General features: G+C 57.2%; 1 protein-coding gene across 1 annotated transcript in view; it reads left to right on the top strand.

Moving 5' to 3' along the window:
- Positions 1–4,536: 4,536 nt before the first annotated feature.
- The window catches only part of CAMK2B (calcium/calmodulin dependent protein kinase II beta), an 82,008-nt gene continuing 67,702 nt past the window's right edge, over positions 4,537–18,842 (top strand). The window contains 1 exon segment of the mRNA XM_030307595.1: positions 4,537–4,653. Within this exon segment, the coding sequence (XP_030163455.1) occupies positions 4,589–4,653 (65 nt within the window). The 5' untranslated portion in view covers positions 4,537–4,588.

Here is an 18,842-nt window from a genome sequence, read left to right as displayed (position 1 = left end):
TGGGTGTTGAAACTATAGAAGTTTCTAGCATGTAGTGGGTACATTGTAAATTGTAGCTATGGCCTTCATCATCACCACCATCACCACCACCACCACCATCATCACCATCATCATAATCACCGTCATCATCACCACCATCACCACCATTACCACCGTTACCACTATCATCACCATCATCACCATCACCACCATCATCACCATCACCACCATCATCACCACCACCATCATCACCACCATCACTATCATCATCACCATCACCACCATCATCATCATCACCACCATCACCACCAACATAATCATCACCATTATCACCATCATCACCATCATCACCACCATCATCATCATCACCACCACCATCACCACCACCATCATCACCATCATCATCACAACATAATCATCACCATTATTACCACCATCATCATCACCAACATAATCATCACCATTATCACCATCATCACCATCATCATCACCATCATCACCACCACCATCACCACCATCATCATCACCAACATAATCATCACCATTATCACCATCATCATCACCATCATCACCACCATCATCATCACCATCACCACCACCATCATCACCATCATCATCACCAACATAATCATCACCATTATTACCTCCATCATCATCATCACCACCATCATCACCACTACCATCATCACCACCACCACCATCATCACCACCATCATCACCATCACCACCAACATAATCATCACCATTATCACCATCATCACCATCATCATCACCAACATAATCATCACCATTACCACCATCACCAACATAATCATCACCATTATTACCACCATCATCACCATCACCATCACCATCACCATCATCACCACCATCACTATCATCATCATCACTCTTCACCATCATCACCATCAACATCACTACCACCATCATCACCATCATCACCACCATCATCATCATCACCATCACCACCACCATCATCACCATCATCATCACCAACATAATCATCACCATTATTACTACCATCATCATCATCACCATCATCATCACCATCACCACCATCATCATCACCATCATCACCACCATCATCATCACCACCATCACCACCAACATAATCATCACCATTATCACCATTATCACCATCATCATCACCATCATCACTGTCATCACCACCATCACTATCATCATCATCACTCTTCACCATCATCACCATCAACATCACTACCACCATCATCACCATTATCACCATCACCATCACCACCACCACCACCATCATCACCACCACCATCACCACCACCATCATCATCACCATCACCACCATCATCACCATCACCCTTCCACATGCTTGCCACAGTGTCTTGCACTGGCTGCCATGTCAAGGGCTAGGTGATTTGAGATTGATGGATTAGTGGCTTCCTCTGGGAAACCATAGCCTACTCTTCCAGGCAGATGGCTGGGCCTGGGAAAGGTGGTGGCAGTGACATCAGCCCCTGGAGGTGAGGAGGACAGGGAAGGCTGTGTCTCTCCTTGGGAGAATGAGCCCCATGTGCAGCACTTTTGGCTCTGCAGATGTGATGCTTGTTGCCATGGTGACTGTCCTAACAATAACCTCCCAGAACTGATATTCCCCACACCCGCCCCAGCTGCCACCTGGGAGGGAGAGCCCTCCTCGCTGACGAAAGCCAGTGAGAGAGGATAAGGTGGGAGGCAGAGATGATGCAGGGGTGCGGGTTGAAGAGGGCCCTTCCTGGAGGAGGGTTGGGAGGCCAGAGCCAAATGAGAGGGCTTTTGGGGCCTGGGACTCCAGAAGGGGTCATGGCTCACAGCCCTTCTCCCTTCCAGCTTTCTACTCTGCTGGGAGGGAGCTCTCTGAGTCTGGAGGTGGAGAGCAGTCATCCCCCCTGCAGCGCCCTCATTAGCCTGCCCTTCCTGTCCTTCCTGCCCTCCTCCAAGTCGCTCCACATCATGCCTTGAACCTTCCAACCCAGGCGAGGGGCTGCCTGGGGGACCCCGGTTGCTAACAGGGGTAGAGGAGGGGCCTTAAATCATACCCTTTAGTGACCCTAACTTCTGTGGAAACTTGGTCCACAACCAGCAAAAGGCACCTCAAAACAGACAGCCCAGAATGCTGCTGTGCCCTTGCCTGGGGCTGCAGGAAGTGTGCATGTGCGTGTGCATGTGCATGTGTGTGTGCGCACGTGTGTGTGTTTGTATCCTGCACACGTGTGTCTGTGTGTGTGCGCGCATGTGTGTGAAAACAAAAGACAAGAGAAGGTTGGCAGGGTAGTGGGGGGTGAGTCCCAGTCCCTCGTTGGCTGTGTGACTTTGGCTAAGTTACTTTACCTCTGTCTCTCTACCGTCCCTTGTAGTAAAACAGGGATAATAATAGTATGTGCCTCCCGGGATTGTTTGAGAATTTGGTGAGATAGCACATATAAAACCTGTGAACAAATCCATGTTAGCTGTCATCATGATTTTAATGCCACTTTGTCCTGGCGTGCTGCCAGGAGCATGTGTGACCTTGGCAGCACAAAGAGTCTGCCTGCAGCCTGGAGAGAGGGGTGCACTTTTGTTTTGTTTGTTTTGCTAATTGTATTCTATTGTGTGGGACTGCCTCCTTCTCCTTCCAGAGTCCAGAAGGATGCGACCCGGCTCAGCATGTGCCCGCAGGACAAGCAAGCCCAGGAGAGGGGGCAGCTGCCCCTTAGGCGCCCAGCATGTGCTGGTGGCAGCTGCAGGCATGCCAGTGGTCTCCCCTCTTGCCCGGCATCGCTAAGGTCAAGGCCAGACCACCCTCCCCACAGGGTCCCTTGCTCTAAGCCGGGCACTTGCCGGAGTATTCCTTGGCCTCTGGCCGTCTCCTGGGTGCCAGTTAAGTCTAGAAACCTCCCCAGGACAGGGACTGGCTGCCAGTCTGCTCATCCACCTCACAGCCATTTGCCAGGGCCCGGCTGCCCCCACCCCAGAACGCTTTCATTCGATCTTCCACTCAGGAAACACTTACTGTGGCTTTGGGGCAGCCACAGACCAGGGTGACAGAGACGAGCAGGACAGTCCCACAGCCTCTGCCTGGGGAGCCCATGGTACCATAAGTAGCTCAGATCAGGACAGCTGCCTGACCTACATCGAGAGCTAGCTGCTGGAAACTTCTGTCCTCAGGGCCTGCCCAGGCCAGACCCCGCCTCTGTCCCCTCACTAGAGGGTGGGTGCCACAGCCAGGTGGGTCCTCCGCTGGCCCTGGAGCCTGGTTCCAGAAGGCAGGCCGGGTGTGACCCTAGGGAGGCTGGTTTGTGGAAATGGGGTCAGCCCGGCCTCTGCTGCCCCTCCCTCCTGCTCCCTCCTCCTCCTCTGTTCCAGGGTCATGTTCAGGATGGACCCTCTTCTAGGCCAGGGAAGGGGGCAGGCAGGTGGACTAGTCCTGAGAGGGGAGAATGTGTCCCCCTAACTGGACACAGAGCTGTGAACTCTCAGGCCTCCTGACTTACTGCCCTTGCAGCCCTGCTCCCCTGAATCCCCGGCCCTCCGCCTCAGCTCCTGCGCTGGGACACCCCTGCATCCAGTCCTCGGGGAGTGAAGGAGAGGGGCCTGAGGCCACGGGAAACAGGCAGGCACCGTCTCATCCCCCACCCTGCTTGGTGTGCAAGGTCCCCTGGGCAGCTCTGCCCAGCTGGGATGTGGGGGCTGCGGGTGGGGGTGCACGACTGTGCAGTGCACGAGCGGTGCAGACAGGACAGGAGGGTTCCCGTAATATCTCCTCCTGGGTGTGCTAGGAGCGAGCCCTGTGGAGGCTGACATACGTGTCCCCCGTCCATCCAGGTGCGTCTGGATTCCCTCTGGCGGTCCGGGGTGAGGTGGGCACTCGGGGGAGAGAGAGGACAGGGTCCATTGTGTGCAGTCTCCTGTGTGTGTTCAAGGGGGGATCTCCGCAGGGAACAGAGAAATTGGCTTGGGTGGCCTGTGATGCCTGTGTGTGCGCGTGCACGGACTTGGGTGCGGGCCCAGCATGTGCAGGGCGAGGGCGTGGGTGCGGCTGCAGGGGAGTGGTGCAGGTTCAGGGGAGTGGTGCGGGTGCATGTGCTGGGGAGCGGTGCGGATGCAGGGGAGTAGTGCGGGTGCATGTGCAGGGGAGCGGTGTGGGTGCAGGTGCAGGAGAGCTGTGCGAGAGCCATGCGGGTTCAGGGGAGTGGTGCGGGTGCGGGTGCAGGGGAGCCATGCGGGTTCGGGGAGCGGTGCGGGTGCGGGTGCAGGGGAGTGGTGCGGGTGCAGGGGAGCGGTGCGGGTGCGTGTTCAGGGCGCGGGAGCCGTGCGGGTGCAGGACGCGTGCAGGGCGCGTGCAGGGGCGGCGGGCGCGGCGGCGGCGGCGGCGGCGGCGGCGACAGCCGCGCCCGCGCTCCCCGCGCGTAGGTGTGCGGCGCGCTCCTGGCGGGGACGGAGCGCGCAAATCTCGCGTGCGCTCGCCGCCCGGCGCAGCCCAGCCCGGCCCCCGCCCGGCGCCGCGAGCCGAGGTGTCGCCCGCGCCCGCGCCCGAGTCGCCGCCGTGCCCGCGAGCGGGAGCCGGAGTCGCCGCCGCCCGAGCGCAGCACAGCGCACGCCGAGCCCGTCTGTCGCCGCCATGGCCACTACGGTGACCTGTACCCGCTTCACCGACGAGTACCAGCTCTACGAGGATATTGGCAAGTAAGAGCCGCGGCGCGCGCGGGCCGGGCAGGGACCCCCGGACCCCCGGACCCTCCTCGCCGCCGGCTCTGGGCGCACTGCGGCCCCGCGCGCCCCGGCTCCTCCCGGCTAGGGGCCCGAGGCGCTCGGCCCCGCGCGGCCCCGACCCCCCGGGCCCCGGGCCAGGCTGCCGGACCTCGGCGCGCGCAGCTCCGCCCGGCCCTGTTCGGCGCGGCCGCCCGGCCGGAGGCCGGCGCTCGGGGCGCGGGGCTCGGCGCCGCGGGGGCGGCAGCAGGTGTCCCCGGAGCGCCGGGCAGACGTGACGCATTTGGCGGCAGGAGGTCAGAGAGGAGCGGCGCGCGGGGGCGGCCGCGGGGCCTGGAGCGCGGGGGAGGGGGCGGCCCTGGCCTGAGGGTCGCTCCCGACGCGGGCCGCGCTGTCCCCACCCCCCACCCGGCGGCCGGGCGCGGGGGCGGCGAGACCGGTTCGGCGTCTGCTCCTCCGCGTGGCTCCATCCGCGCGGGGGGTGCCCGCTGCGCTCCGGGCCGCGTGGGAACGGCCTCTGCCGTGGGGCCCCCGTGGAGTCGCGGCTCTGGAGGATTTTCCCCCAGATTCTTCTGGAAGGAGGAGGCAGGGGAGCCGAGGGGCTGAGGTTGGGGAGCTTGGCGGATCCCTGGGGTGGAGATGAGGGGGTGCGGTGGGGAGCCTGACGGGCCCCCTGGTTTCAGGGTCATCGAAGTAGGCGGAGGGTGTATTTTGGAGAGTTATTGACACGCGTGCGGGGGTGGGGGTGGGTAAAATGGGGAGGGGCTTCGAAGGCTCGGTTCAGGTGGGGCCTCACCCCTGGGGAACAGGTGGCCCCTGGACTCTAGGTGGGGTGCCCCTGGACTCTAGCTGGGGTGCCCCAGGGGCTGCTCTCCGCCCGGGGTGAATCAGGGTGGCTGCAGCCGGCCTCCTTGGGCCGTCTCCGGAACTCCTGAATCCCTAGGCTCCAGCCCCGCGCGCGGCCAGAGCCCCATCTTCCTCCGTCGTTCTCCCGCCCTCCCGCGTGGTGGGGGCGCTGGCGAGGTTTCCTCTTACACATCCAAAGGCAGATCCTTCTCTGAAAAGGGTTCCTAATGGTGCTTGTGTTGGTGAGGGGTGTCGATGGTTGATGATTGTGGGTGCTGATCTGGGAAGAGAGTGGGGCTGTGCTGATTATCCGGTGCTCCCTGCATGTGGGGGAGGTTGCGGGTCAGGCCTGAGGGCTGGTCAGCTGGGTGGAGGAAACCCCAGGCCAGGAAACCCCTGGCCTGGCCTTGGGGGGCAAGGCCATGCCCTGAAGGCCCAGAAACTCCTTTCTGTCCTGTGGGTGCTGTTTGGGTGCCCAGCCCCTGGGGCTGGTGGACCTGGAGAGCGGAGCAGAGGCAGAGGGCCAGGGAGGGTCCAGCACACCCACCGTATGCAGTCCTGAGGCCCTGAACACGGGCCTGGAAGAAGCTGGGCCGAGGCAGGAGGCTAGTGGGTCTTCAGAGGGCTTGTTTTCCCAGGAAGAGGGGGGCAGTGGGAGGAAGCTGTCCTTTCTGGGGGACTTTCTCGTTGTTTCTGTGCTGGCCCTAGAGCACATGGACCCTGAACCAAGTGCCCCTGGGCCCCTCTCCTCAAACCGAAGCTGGCTCTGCCTACCCCTGCACTTTTCTGTGGCTTCTGAGGGTCTGGCATTGTGGAGGTTGGCCCCCCTCAACTCCAGGCTTGCAGTTCCGGCAGCCACGGATTATCCTGGGCACTGCCGCCCACGTCCACACGGGGAATGGAGGTCTCTGGGCTGCCCTGGGCAGGGGCCAAGAGGGGACCTCACAGTGGAGGCCAGCCCCCCCACCCCACCTGGAGCAGCTTCCAGAAAGGAGCCACGTGATTGCCGTGGTGTGTAGCCAGGGGGCTGGAGAGTGAGTGGGTGAAGCACCCCAGTCGTGGGGCGGGGGGCAGGTGCCTGGGAGGAGAAGGGAATGTACCCCAGGACCTTGGGCCGACCCTCTGGGGCTGGGAGGGTTTCAGTCTGGCCCAGCATTCCTTCGTGGAGCGCCTTAGGCACCGGGCCCGGTGAGGGCCTGTCACAGCCCTGCTGGGGCATCCTGGGTAAGGGAGGCCAAGCAGGTGCAGGGGTGGCTGCAGGGGGCAGGGGGGCTGGGGTCCAGGCGGCCATGTTGGCCGGTTGTTGACAGCGCCTACCCAGGGCACAGTTGGTGCTGCTTCCCGGCCTCAGGTGGATGCATCCAAGTTTATTTAAAGCCGCAGCCCCTGGCACCGGACGACGCTGAGCTCTCTGCCTGGGAAGGACCGGGCCACAGGCCCACAGCTGCCCGGTGACGTGGCCACCGCCGTTCCCCTCCCTGCTCTGGCCCCTTCCCTGTCTGCCCTTCTCCCCGGCTGTGCTCAGGATCCTTCCCTGGGGACCTGGGGATCTGAGGACCAAGACAAGCTGTTTTCTGGGGCTCTGACCTGCCTTGCTGGGCAGGGTGGCCACACTGGGCCAGGGCTCCTGAGTTCTGGGTTAAGAGCCCCCTTGAGCCGGGGGCCCCAGGCAGGCACACAGCAGGGTCTCCAAGCCCTTGGCAGCGATGCAGTGTTAGTTTTATTATGTTGTGTAGATTTTAAAAATTGAGAAAAATTCCAGGAGTAATAAAGCGAGCGCCTGTGCGTCTTCCACCGAGAATCGAAAACGTTACGAGTGCGTGTTCCGTAACCGCAAGTGAGTTCTGCAGATCTCACGGAAAGGTACTGCAATTCTAGGTAACCACCAGGTCGCTGGTGTGACGGGAGATCTTCGAAAATCTACACATGTTAACCGCGTGAGGTGACGGCTGTGTTAGCCTAACGCAGGGGTCATGCCCTGATACACACTTGGGCACGAGATCCGTATACTCACTCGAGGTTGTGTGTTGATTACGTCTCAATAAAGGTAGAAAACAAACGAAGTGGGATTTGTTCTCCAACCATAGTCACGTATCTGGATTTTATCCTTCCCAACTTTCTCACTCCTTTACACTCAGGTATAAGGCCCACGACTAACGCATAGTATTGTCTGGTGTGTTTTAACTCAACCGCAACAGTTCTGACACGTGTTTTCACTCCTCTTGGGCCTGCTGGCACCTGTCGCACTGATGCGTTGACCGGCCATGGCTGCTGGCAGGAGGCATGTCATAACCACTACCCTCTGCACGGAGGCCTGCGTGGCTCCCGGTGGCCTCTCTGTCCAGTCCCGCGGCAAGTTTGCTGGTGGGAGGGCTTCTGTAGGATCTGTCCCGGCTACACTCTCCACATCCTCCTGTGCGTCTAGCCCCTCCTGGCATGCTGTCGCTTGTCACTGGCAGATCTTAGCTGTTTGACGGGTGGTTGGGTAGGAAGAGGTATTTTGTGTTCGGGCTCCCAAATCTGCCACTTTGCAGGGGGGTCACCTTCTTTAAAATACGAGCGATCTCTCCAAAAAAGTAGAAGTAGCTGCCGTGAGGTTTTGGTTTCAGGGTCTGGACGCTCCAGACCCTGGAGGGGTAGGGTGGCCACTACCTGGTGGGGTAGGGTGGCCCCTTTGTAGCCACCTCCCAAGTGCATGTCCCCGATTCGAGTTGAGTGGGAAGCTGCCCTCCCGCCCCATTTTACAGACACAGAAACATGGCTCAGGGAGGATGGGCGGCTGGTCCCAGCGGTGAGGAAGGCCCGGTCTCCAGGCCAGGGCTCCCCACTCCTCCCAGCACCCCCTAAACTCTGCTAGGCCCAGAGCCAACCTTGGTGTGTCCTTGACCCCATGCAGTGGAGAGCAGCCCCTGTCCTGGGGTGTGCACTCCCCCGCCCCCCACCAGCGGGCCTTCCTCTGCACACTCTCAACCAGCAACTGACCCACTAGCAGGTTCGTGGCTAGACAGGACGTTCAGAGCAAACGGATGGCTGAGTCTCCTGAGCTCTGAAGCCGGGTGGGCTCCCTGGAGGAGGAACGACATGTCTGCTCTCTCACGCCCTCCGGTGAGCGTTTCCAGCCTCAGTGCCTTTGCTTATGAGCCTCCTCCCCTGCTGCCCAGCCCAGACCCCCACACATGGGCAGCACCCTCCCCTCTCAGGCTACAGTTGGGCCCCAGGCCCCTTCAGTACCAGGCCTGGCCACTGTACGTTTGAGGGAGGGGTGAGTGAACTGGGCCCGGAGCTGGAGTCTCACCCTTAGTGGAGGGTGTTTAGGAAAGAAGTCACACACGCTGAGGTTGCTGCAAGACGCACATGAAGGTGACGCTCGTTTGGTTACTATTGAACGGTATTTTTATACCATAACCTACTTTGCTGGGAGCTAAGAATACACCACGCGCTCGCTACCTGCACTTTCTCTCCTGGTGACAGGCCCAGTGGCGAAGTGGTGCTTGTGACATCAGCCAGCTCCGTGCGAGGGGTGGGTGCGGCGACCTTTCCCCATCACAGCCGAGGTGGGCAGAGGCCGCAAGGGCCCGGGTGGGGATCCAGGCAGTGGGCCACCTTCTGCTCCCCGTGGAAGCTCGTGACCCTGATCGGTTCTTTCCACCGGCTGATTCAGGGCCGCTTGTGGTCTACTCTGACCCTCGGCTTTTCAGGATGCTGCCCATCCTCAGCAGGCTGTTCTTCCAGCACAAGCAGTGCCCCCTGGCTCCTTTATGAAAAGCTACTGTTTCCTTTGGTCCCACAGCACCCGCTACTCTGCCCCCGTTTGGGACCAGCAGGGCTTGAAATTTTATTTTCTTAATCAAACAAACTGCAAAGGCAGTATCGTCTTATGAAGAGAATAAATACATGAGTGTGTGCAGGAGAAGTGACTCTTTTACCCCCACTTTCCTCCGTGCCCCCGGGAGCCTGGGCTGTGCACGTGTCTACATGTGTGTACGCATACACGTGTCGCACGTATATCTGATTTTAAAACACAGATGGCATCACCGTAGATGTGATTCTGCATTCTGTTTGCCCCTCACACCTTATGCTGACCCGAGTCACTGTTTCCCTCCAGCTCGGGGCTGGCAGTGCCCTGAACATGGAGGGTGCGGTTTCCTGACGGGCATGACGGAGGGATGAGAGGGCCCTGTGTTTGAAATCGGGGCTCCCAAGCTTAGCAGGGTAGGGGGGAGGGCACGGTCATTGTGCATGAATCAGAACGAGGGTCACCTACTCTTCAAAAAGAACCCAAGAACAGATTCCTCTCCTCTTGTTACTTGAAGAATCGCCCAAGCGCCTACGGGAGAGACACATATGTCTTCTTCTGCCTAAAAAGGCCCTGTTCCCTGAGAGTCCTTGTTGTCCCCCCGGAATTTAACAGGTGCCAAACAGGACAGTCCAGGCGGAGGTGACATGAGCAGGCTGTCTGCTCCTTGGACACGTCCCGTGCCCCCCTCTGCTCTCCGAGGTCACCTCCTGGGCTCAAGGCAAGAGATGTGGCCTTTCTGGAGATTTCAAATACATGTTCACAAAATTGAATTCCCTCTTTCTCTCCCACAAAAATGGAATCTGATTTTTAAAGCATCTTTCACAGCTGCGTGTCACTTTGTTAGTGTCGAAACATAAAAATACATTATGTATCAACTTGGTTTTCCGAAAATTATCATATTGGCATATTACATAGAAATGTATATTTTATTCCTATAAAAATCTGAATCTACTTAAAATAAAAACATGTCAGAGTGGCATTACTTGCTGCCAAACCCCAGGGCCTTTCGCCTCCTAGTTTGGAGGGTTGCTGGCCTGGTCAGTGGCTGCGGCTCCTGGACGTGATTCTTTCTGCGTGGACATGAGGGTCCTGACGTAACTAAGGCTCGGGTTCTTTGTGAAGGCAGATACAGGCTTTTGTTGAATTCTGGAACAGATTGGCAATAGCTGGGCGAAGATGGAAGAGAATTTTGTGGAGGAAATGTAACCACGTGGTCATACGGGGGCGTGGACGGCGGAAGGAGGCGCCAGCGTTACTGTCCTGCCGGAAGGGCCCATGTCTTCCGATGTAACGCCCTCCCCGGGGTCCAGCCCGTCCAGGCTGGTGCCCGTTTCCAGAGAGAAGCTGAGGGGCACCCCTGCCTCTGTGTCACCCGGGACCATATTCCAGGACCGAGAGCTGTGCCCGGCACACAGTAGGCACCCAGAAGAACAGCCTCGAAGGCTGCGGCTCCTTCCCAGGCGAGTGGAGGCAGGAGGGGCCGCTGGCCTCAGCAACACGCAGACACCTGGCTCGAGTGGCCGCCTGTCTCGTTACCTGGCGAGGTGCGGCCGCAGGGCAGGCGTCTCTGAGGTGCTTGCCACAGAGCTGACGCCACAGCTTTGCTGTGTTCTTTCCACGTCTTGATAAAGTTCTTCGTGTGGCTCTTGTTCTTGTGTGTTGAGGTGCAGCCTGGTCCTCAGCGTTGCTGGTTTGAGCCAGGCCATCTGGCCAGCGCTTTCTGGGGAAAGAGCGCTGGTCTAGTTAAGGGTGCACCTGCTGAAGAGAGACCAGAGCGGTGGTTCCCGGCTCGGGTGCATGTTGGGGGCCACACCCCAGCCCAGCTGACGCAGACATGAGGGGGACAAGGTCCCAGCGCCGTCGGGTGGGCAGCACAGACACAGACCTGAGGCCGGGCCCAGGCCCCTCCTCACTCCCTTGGCTCTATGACTGTGGGTGTGGAGTTGGCCTTCTGTTCTCTGTACACTCAGCCATGTTACTCCTGGTCCTGTCTGTCTAGAGCAGCACTCTCTAGAAGAAACAAACTATTGGAGCCACAGGTGTAAGTCATGTGTGTAATTAAAAATGTCCCTGAGTACTTAAACAGGTGCAAGGAAGTTTAACGATAGATGCGTTTAATTCAGTGTGTCCAAAGCATTACTTCAACATATAAGCAATTCAGGCGTTATTGTGAAGTATCTTACATTTTTAGAAATATTATGCATTTGCAATCTGTCGTGGACTTTACATTACAGCATGCCTCAGTTTGGGCCAGCCACGTCTTGGGTTCTTACGGGTTCTCGTAGGCAGAGACCGCCATGAGAGCAGTGCTGGTCTAGAGCTTCAAGCTCATTCACTTACTTATCTTGTAGTTCTCCTGGTTTCTGTTGCCCTTCCTCTGACTCATTCATTCAGGAAGTGTGCCCGCACACGTGTCTGTTCACCAGGTGCTCGCTTGGCGCTGGGGCGGCAATAGTGAGCAGAGGGCGCTTGCTGCTGTGGAGCTGTTGGTGGGGGAGGCAAGTTACAGACACATGACATGACAGGGTGGAAGGTGACCAGTACATGTGCCCTGGGGGTAATTACAGAGACTCAGGAGCGCCAGTCAGGAGAGGAGACTCATTGCTAAAATCAGGAATGAGGGGTGCCTGGGTGGCTCAGTTGGTTAAGCATCCCACTTCAGCTCAGGTCACGATCTCACGGTTCGTGGGTTTGAGCCCTGAGTTGGGCTCTGTGCCAACAGCTCAGAGCCTGCTTCAGATTCTCTCTCTCCCCCTCTCTCTCTCTGCCCCTCCCCACTCACTCTCTATCTCCCTCTCTCTCTCTCTCTCTCTCTCTCAAAAATAAACATTTAAAAAATAAATGTTTTAAAGTATAATAAATAAATAAAATCAGGAATGAAAAAGGGGACAATACAATGGACCCTACAGAAATAAAAAGATGCTAGGAAGTCCATGAACAACTGGGTGCCAGGTTGTATAACCTAGAAGGAATGGACAGATTCTTAGAGAGACACAGCAACTGAAATTGACTCAACTGAAAATGACAGAGACTCATTAATAGGTGAGAAATTCTGAAATGTCCCACGAAGGCATTCTGTTAGACATTTAAATAAGGACTAATAGCAGTCCTTTACAAATTCATTCAAAAAACAGAAGAGGAGGGAATTCTTTCCAACTCATTCTATGAAACCTGTAATACTCTGATACCAAAACCAGACAAAGACCCCACAAGAAAGAGAACCATGGACCAGTGTGGATGTAGATCCAACATCCTTGACCAAAGACTGGCAAAATGAATCCAGTAGCATAGACGAAGGTTATGCCTTATGAATGAGGAAAGTTTATTCCTGGATGATGGAAGGTTGGTTCAACATACAAAATTCGGTCACAATACACCATATTAATAGAATAAACAAAGAAATTATATGACCATCTCAGTAGATGCAGAGAAGTATCCAACAAAATCTAATATTCTTTCCTGTTAAAAACAGTCCACAAACTAGGAATAGACGGGAATGTCCTCAACTTGATAAAGGGCATCTATGAAAATTCCACAGCTGTCATATTTAATGGCAAAAGACTGAGTGCTTTGTCCCAAGGTCAAGCTCAGGTCAGGAGCAAGACAAGGATGTCTGCTCTCTCCACCTCTATTAAACACGCCACAGGAGGTTCTAGCCAGGAGAGTTAGGCAAGAAAAAGAAATAAAATGCACCCATATTGGAAAGGAATAGGTAAACGTATCTTTGTTTGCAGATGACGTGATCTTGTGCGTACAGAATTGCCCAAGGAAGTCCTGGGAGAGTCCCTTTGCGTTCAGCAAAGTTGCAAGATCAAGATACAAAATCCATATTTTATTACACTAGCAGTGTTTGGTCTCAAAATAAAATTAGGAGTTGGGAAAATTCCCTTCACGATATTATATAAAAGGACAAAATACCTAGTGATAAATCGATAAAAGGAGTGCAGGAACTTGGACGCTGAAAATCACAACCACTGTTTGAAGAAATTTGAGAAGACCCACTAAATGGAAAGACATCTCATGTTCGTGAACTACAAGACTGAATATTGATAAGGTGGTGGGATGCTGCAAGTTGACTGACAGATTCCCTGTGACACCTGTCCCAGTTCCCGCTGCCTTTACTTATGTATTTATTTATTAAAGTTTATTTATTTATTTTGAGAGAGAGAGGAGGACAGAGAGAGCATGCAGGGGAGGGGCAAAGAGAGGGAGAGAGAGAATCCTAAGCAGGCTCCACACTCAGCACAGAGCTTGACACGTGGGTCTCAATCCCATGAACTGTGAGATCATGACCTGAGCTGAGATCAAGAGTCTGATGCTTAACTGACCGAACCACCCAGGCACCCTCCAGCTGCCTTAAAAAAAAACCGACAAGCTAATCCTCCTAAAATTCATAGAAAAATGCAAGGAGAGACCCAGAAAGAGCCAGAACAATCTTGAACAGGAAGAATGAAATGGGAGGACTCACACTTGCTGATTTTAGAACTAGAGGCACCTGGCTGGCTCAGTTGGTGCAGTGAGTGGCCCTTGGTCTCGAGGATATGAGTTTGAGCCTCACGTTGGGGGTAGAGATTACCTAAAAAACTCCTAATTATACAGCCATGGCAACCAAGATGGTGTGGGTACTGGCATAAGGACAAACACATAGATCCGTGGAATAGGACTGAGATTCTGGGATAAACTTACGCATCTGTGGTCATTAGATTTTGACAAGGGCAACAAGACATTTCAGTGGGGAAACTGTCCAGCAAACGGACAGTTGGGTATCCACGTGCAAAAAAATGTGAAGGTGGAGCCCTACCTAAAACTGTGACACCATCATCTCAAAATGGATCATAGACCTAATCGTAGGAGCCAAACCCATAAAATTCTTGGAAGAAAACACAGGAGTAAATCTTCGTGACCTGGAGTTTGGCAATGGTTTCTTAGATATGATGCTTAAAGCACAAGCAATGGAAGAAAAATAGGTAATTGTTGTTAATCAGCATGAGAACGTTTTGTGCTTCAGAGGACCCTGTTAGGAAAGGGACAGGACGGAATGGGAGAACTCATCAGATGATGAGTTCGTATGTAGCATAGTCCAGGAACACACTACCAAGCAGTAAGAAGGCAGACAGACAAACCAGTCAAAAAGTGGGGAAGGACCTGAGTAGACATTTCTCCAAAGAAATGCACGCAAAGATAGTCATTTGGGAAACACGGTGGTACCACCTCGCTCCCCTGGGATGGCTAGGCCCACAGAGGCAGGTAAGAACATGCACCAGCCAGGATGCGGGGTCAGGACCCTCATTCACGGCCGGTGGGAATGCAAAATAGTGCAGTTACTATGGAAAACAGGTCCTCAAAATGTCCCATTCCCAGAAATGTGCCCAAGAGCCAGGGAAGTGCAGGTCCGCATGGAACCTTGCTCACAGCAACAGTGTCCCTAAGAGCCAAAACGTGGGAGCAGCCCAGATGTCCCTCAGAATGTGTAAGGAACACGTGTCCTATCCACATGCTGGGATATCATTCAGAAGTAAAAACGGAAGAGTTCTCATAACTGCTGACACACGGTCCTACCTGGGCGAATGCTGAGAACGCACGCCCCTTTACCTGAAGCTTCCAGAGCTGGCAGCTCTGTGGGCACAGAGGGCAGAGCCCGGGCCTGGGGGGGGGCGGTGGGGGGGGGCGGCCGCTGACGCTGTTGTAACCTATAGACTGCGGTGACGGACGGACGCCTCTGTGAATATAGTAACAGCCATTGAATTACACAATTTAAGTGGGTGAATTGTTTGGTACATGAATTATATCTCAATAAAGATGTTTAAAAATAAATAAAACCGATGTAGAAAAAGAAAAGAAGTCTAGCATCTGGCTCTCAACACTCGAATCGCTGAGAAGTAAGATTAGCAGTGAGAGTGGCTCTGGCTGGCGGCTCCCTGGCACTGTCGCTGTGATGCCAGAGGCAGGGCCGTGGCCTGCCTGCTCGCTCCCCCGCCAGGGCGCCTGTGGAGGCAGCAGAGGGTGGAGGCCCGGATGGAGGCTGGGAGCGGCAGAGGCCAGAATGCAAGACCTGCCTCTTCCTCTGTCTCTGAGACGGAGCCCAGCTGGCGCTGGTCCATGGCGGGTTCAGCAGACAGTGGCAGCATGACGGGGGACAAGGCCCACGCGCCTGGTTCTGGAAGGCTCCCCTGGTAGCAGGGAGGCTGACAGGCGTGGGCGGCAGAGGGGGACAGGCTGTCAGCAGGGTTGGTGGTGACGGGAGGGCTGGAGCCAGACGGACGGGGAGCCGAGCCCCCAGGTCCTATTATTCCTGAACATCTGCCACCTGGGTCAGTCCTCAGTGGGTTCTCTCCTTTCTCTCTGCCTTTTCCCCCTCCTGCTCCTCCCCCCAACCCCCGCTCCTCTCCCTCTGCGCCCTGCCTTCCTCCCTTCTCCCCCCGCCCCCGTCCCCGCAGGCATCTCTGGGATGGGTGTGACCCCTGCCTGCCTGGGCACGGAGGGTCCAGGAAACCCCAGCCCTCCAGGAGCAGGGCCTCGGCTGGGGTGCCCTGACAGAGTGCAGGTGTCATGAGGGGTGCCCTGTCTGTGCTCACCTCTTTCCCACCCAGCGGGGCCTCTCCTGCACCTCCCTTAGAGGCCAGGCTCTTGCCGGTGTGGCTGATCGGCTTGGGGCCCGGGGCCCAGATTCTTCCTGTGTCCCTTCTCCTCCCTCTCCCGCCCTGCCCTGGAAGGGCCCCCCGCCTTTTGCACCCCACCCCTGGTCCTCAGCACCCCTCAGAAGGGAGCAGGGAGTGTGGAGGGCTGGCCACGGGGCTCCTGCCTCTGTGCTGAGCAGCAGGACGTCTGCGTCTTCTGTGCTGTTCCATCTCGGGGTACAGGGGGCCTTCAGCCTCAGTCCCCATGGGGGTGAGGTCTGCACGAGGCCCCCTGCCCAGCTCCAGGCTCTGCCGCCAGGGGTCCTGGGCCCAGAGCAGGGACAGGGCCGAGCCCAGGCTTTGCACAGTGAAGGGGGTGCAGGGCTCCACAGGGGTGGGGAGGGTGGGGTGTGGAAGGGTCATGTCAGACCCCTGGTTGTGGCAGCAGACTGAGGGGAGCCAGCCACGTGGCCACTCGTCCCAGGCCGGGCCGTCCCCGGGGTCCCCCATGTGCCCTCCGGAGGCCTCTGGTGACCCCAGCATTTCCGCGGGGGCTGTGGGGGGACAGCTCAGCACCAGGGAGGGGGCCTCCGGGACGCCCCGCTGCAGCGTGACTGGCCCCTCATCTGCCCACACCAAGGAGGGGCCAGCGGGGCGTGCTCTCCCAGGGAGGGGTCTGCCACCCTGGACCCTCGTGGAGCTCTGTCTCCAGATGTTTGTGTGCAGAGGCCCAGGTTACTGCACAGACCCTTCTTCAAAACCTGGTGCTGATGAGAGCATTACGAGCACCAGGTTCTCTCTGTTCTTAATGATTTCCCAGAGATTCGGCCGCGTTCCCGCCAGGTGCGTGGGGACGTGCATGCGACACAGGGCCCCCACCTCACCACCTTCGCGCTCCAGTGGCAGTGAGCACATCCACGCTGTGTGCGGCCACCACCACCGTCCATCCCTGGACCTTTTCCATCCACAAGGAGGCTCTGTCCCCATTAGACACCAACCCCGTGTCCTCTCTGTCTCTGTGCACTGGACCCCTCTCCGGACCCCATGTAAGTGGACCCCTCCAGCGCGCATGTCCTTCTGTGTCTGGCTCCTCCCACTCGGCATCAAATTCTCCAGCGTCAGAGCATCCTTTCCTGTCAAGGCTGACGATGCTCACACATTCGTGCACACACACACACTCTCTCTCCACATTACCTTCACCCCTTGTTTGTGCACACGGCTTCCTCCCCTGTCAAGGCTGACAGTGCTCTGCTGTCCGGATGTACATGTGATGTGTGTGTGTAGGGGTATGATGTGTATATGGTGCATGTACATGTGATGTACGTGTGATGGATGCTGTGCATATGGTGTACATGTGATGTGTGTGTGAAAAGCGTGTAGGAAGCGTGTGGGAAGCGTGTGTGGTGTGTGACGTATGCTGATGTGTGTGTGATGCACGGCAGGCCGTGCATGCCCCAAGGCAGCTGAGACCCCGCCTCCCTGACCTCCTGCCCCTCCTCCGACGGCTGCCCTATGAGCTGCCCCGGCAGTAACTGCAGACCAGGCTTGCCGGTCTGACTCTGTTCTGTCCCTGTCCCCAACTGCCTGCGCTAGGTCGCTGGGTGGCTGTGGCTTAGAAGAGCTGCCTTTGAAGGTCGCTCTGTGGAGCCCTGGCCAGAAGAAGGTCCCAGGTGCCGTCTTGTGGGGAGATACCACGGTGGCTGTGTGTGAATCTAGCCGTCCTGTTTTGTCCAAGTGGGTTTTTGCATCTGTCCTCGGTCACACTTGATGGGGCATTGACACAGACGTCTGTCCAGGGAGGAGTGGGGGCAGGTGTGGGTGCACCGAGCTGAGCTCAGGCGTGCTCTGGGGCAGCCCCTGGGCATGCAGGAGGGAGGTGGGGGCACAACCAGGGTGGGCCAGGGCTGGGAGTGCCCTCTGAGAGGTGGGCAGGCTGACCCAGGCCCCAGGCCTGCAGCCAGGCAGGCATGAGCAGCTCCTTGTCTGAACCTCCTGCTCCAGAGAGGACTGAGCGGCTCCTGGGTGAGACCCTCCTTCCTCGGCCGGGCCTGGTGGCTGCTTCTGCGGGACAGCGCCTGGCACAGAGGTGACGCTGGAGAACTGTGTCTGCGGTGAGGCAGGCAGTGCCGGGAACCCCCTGGGCTGAGGAAGCGACCTGCCCGGGCAGGGTGGCCACCTGCACCTGCTCCCTCGGGGCCTGTGGAGGGCAGAGATGGTGGACGCACTCTGGCCGGGGGGCCTGGTAGACACACCCTACTGCAGTTTTCCTTTTGTACCCGGCTTCTGAGGGGGAGGGCCTTTTGGGGCTCCCACGCACCCTGCCTCAAACTACCCCCTGAGAACCCATTTGGAGAGGCCATGGACAGCTCCCACAGTCCCCCAGGTGAGCCCCGCCAAGACCCAAGCCAGGTCGCGCCTCCACAGCCACTCTGTTCTGAGAGCTTCATGAGTGACTTGGTATTTACTTCCTTCCCGTGATATGTTCCTGCTTTAAAACATGGAAGTGTTTCCAGTCGTCGGTGAAATGGCTTGTGCCGTCTGCCCGAGCCTCGGGGAAAGTGGGGGCCCAGGGGTGCCACCGGCTTTGTCCGGGGCACGTGTGTGGCGGGAGCAAGGGTAGGGTGCGTGTCCCTGTCGGGCCAGGGCCCTCTCTCCAAGTCGGCGTCTCCTAGCGGGAAACAGGAAGAGTGTAGGTTCCAGGAACGTCCGTGGTCCTCAGTGTCGGTGACTCAGGACGAGCGGTCCTCAGACTGTGACCATGAGGGGTTTGCCCGGCACCTGCTGCACTCAACTGGGGAGCGGGGGTCCGGCAGCCAGTGTGTGCAGGCTGTTCTCAGGCCCAGTGGTCACTGGTGCTCCCCAAGGACGGCTGGGCTCACCCTCGGCACACAGGCAGGACCCCC

Source organism: Lynx canadensis, chromosome A2 (genome assembly GCF_007474595.2).
Source record: "Lynx canadensis isolate LIC74 chromosome A2, mLynCan4.pri.v2, whole genome shotgun sequence".
In the NCBI taxonomy this organism is placed as follows: domain Eukaryota; kingdom Metazoa; phylum Chordata; class Mammalia; order Carnivora; family Felidae; genus Lynx; species Lynx canadensis.
The sequence above is the reverse complement of the archived record's forward strand: the minus strand, read 5'-3'. Positions and strand labels throughout refer to the sequence as shown.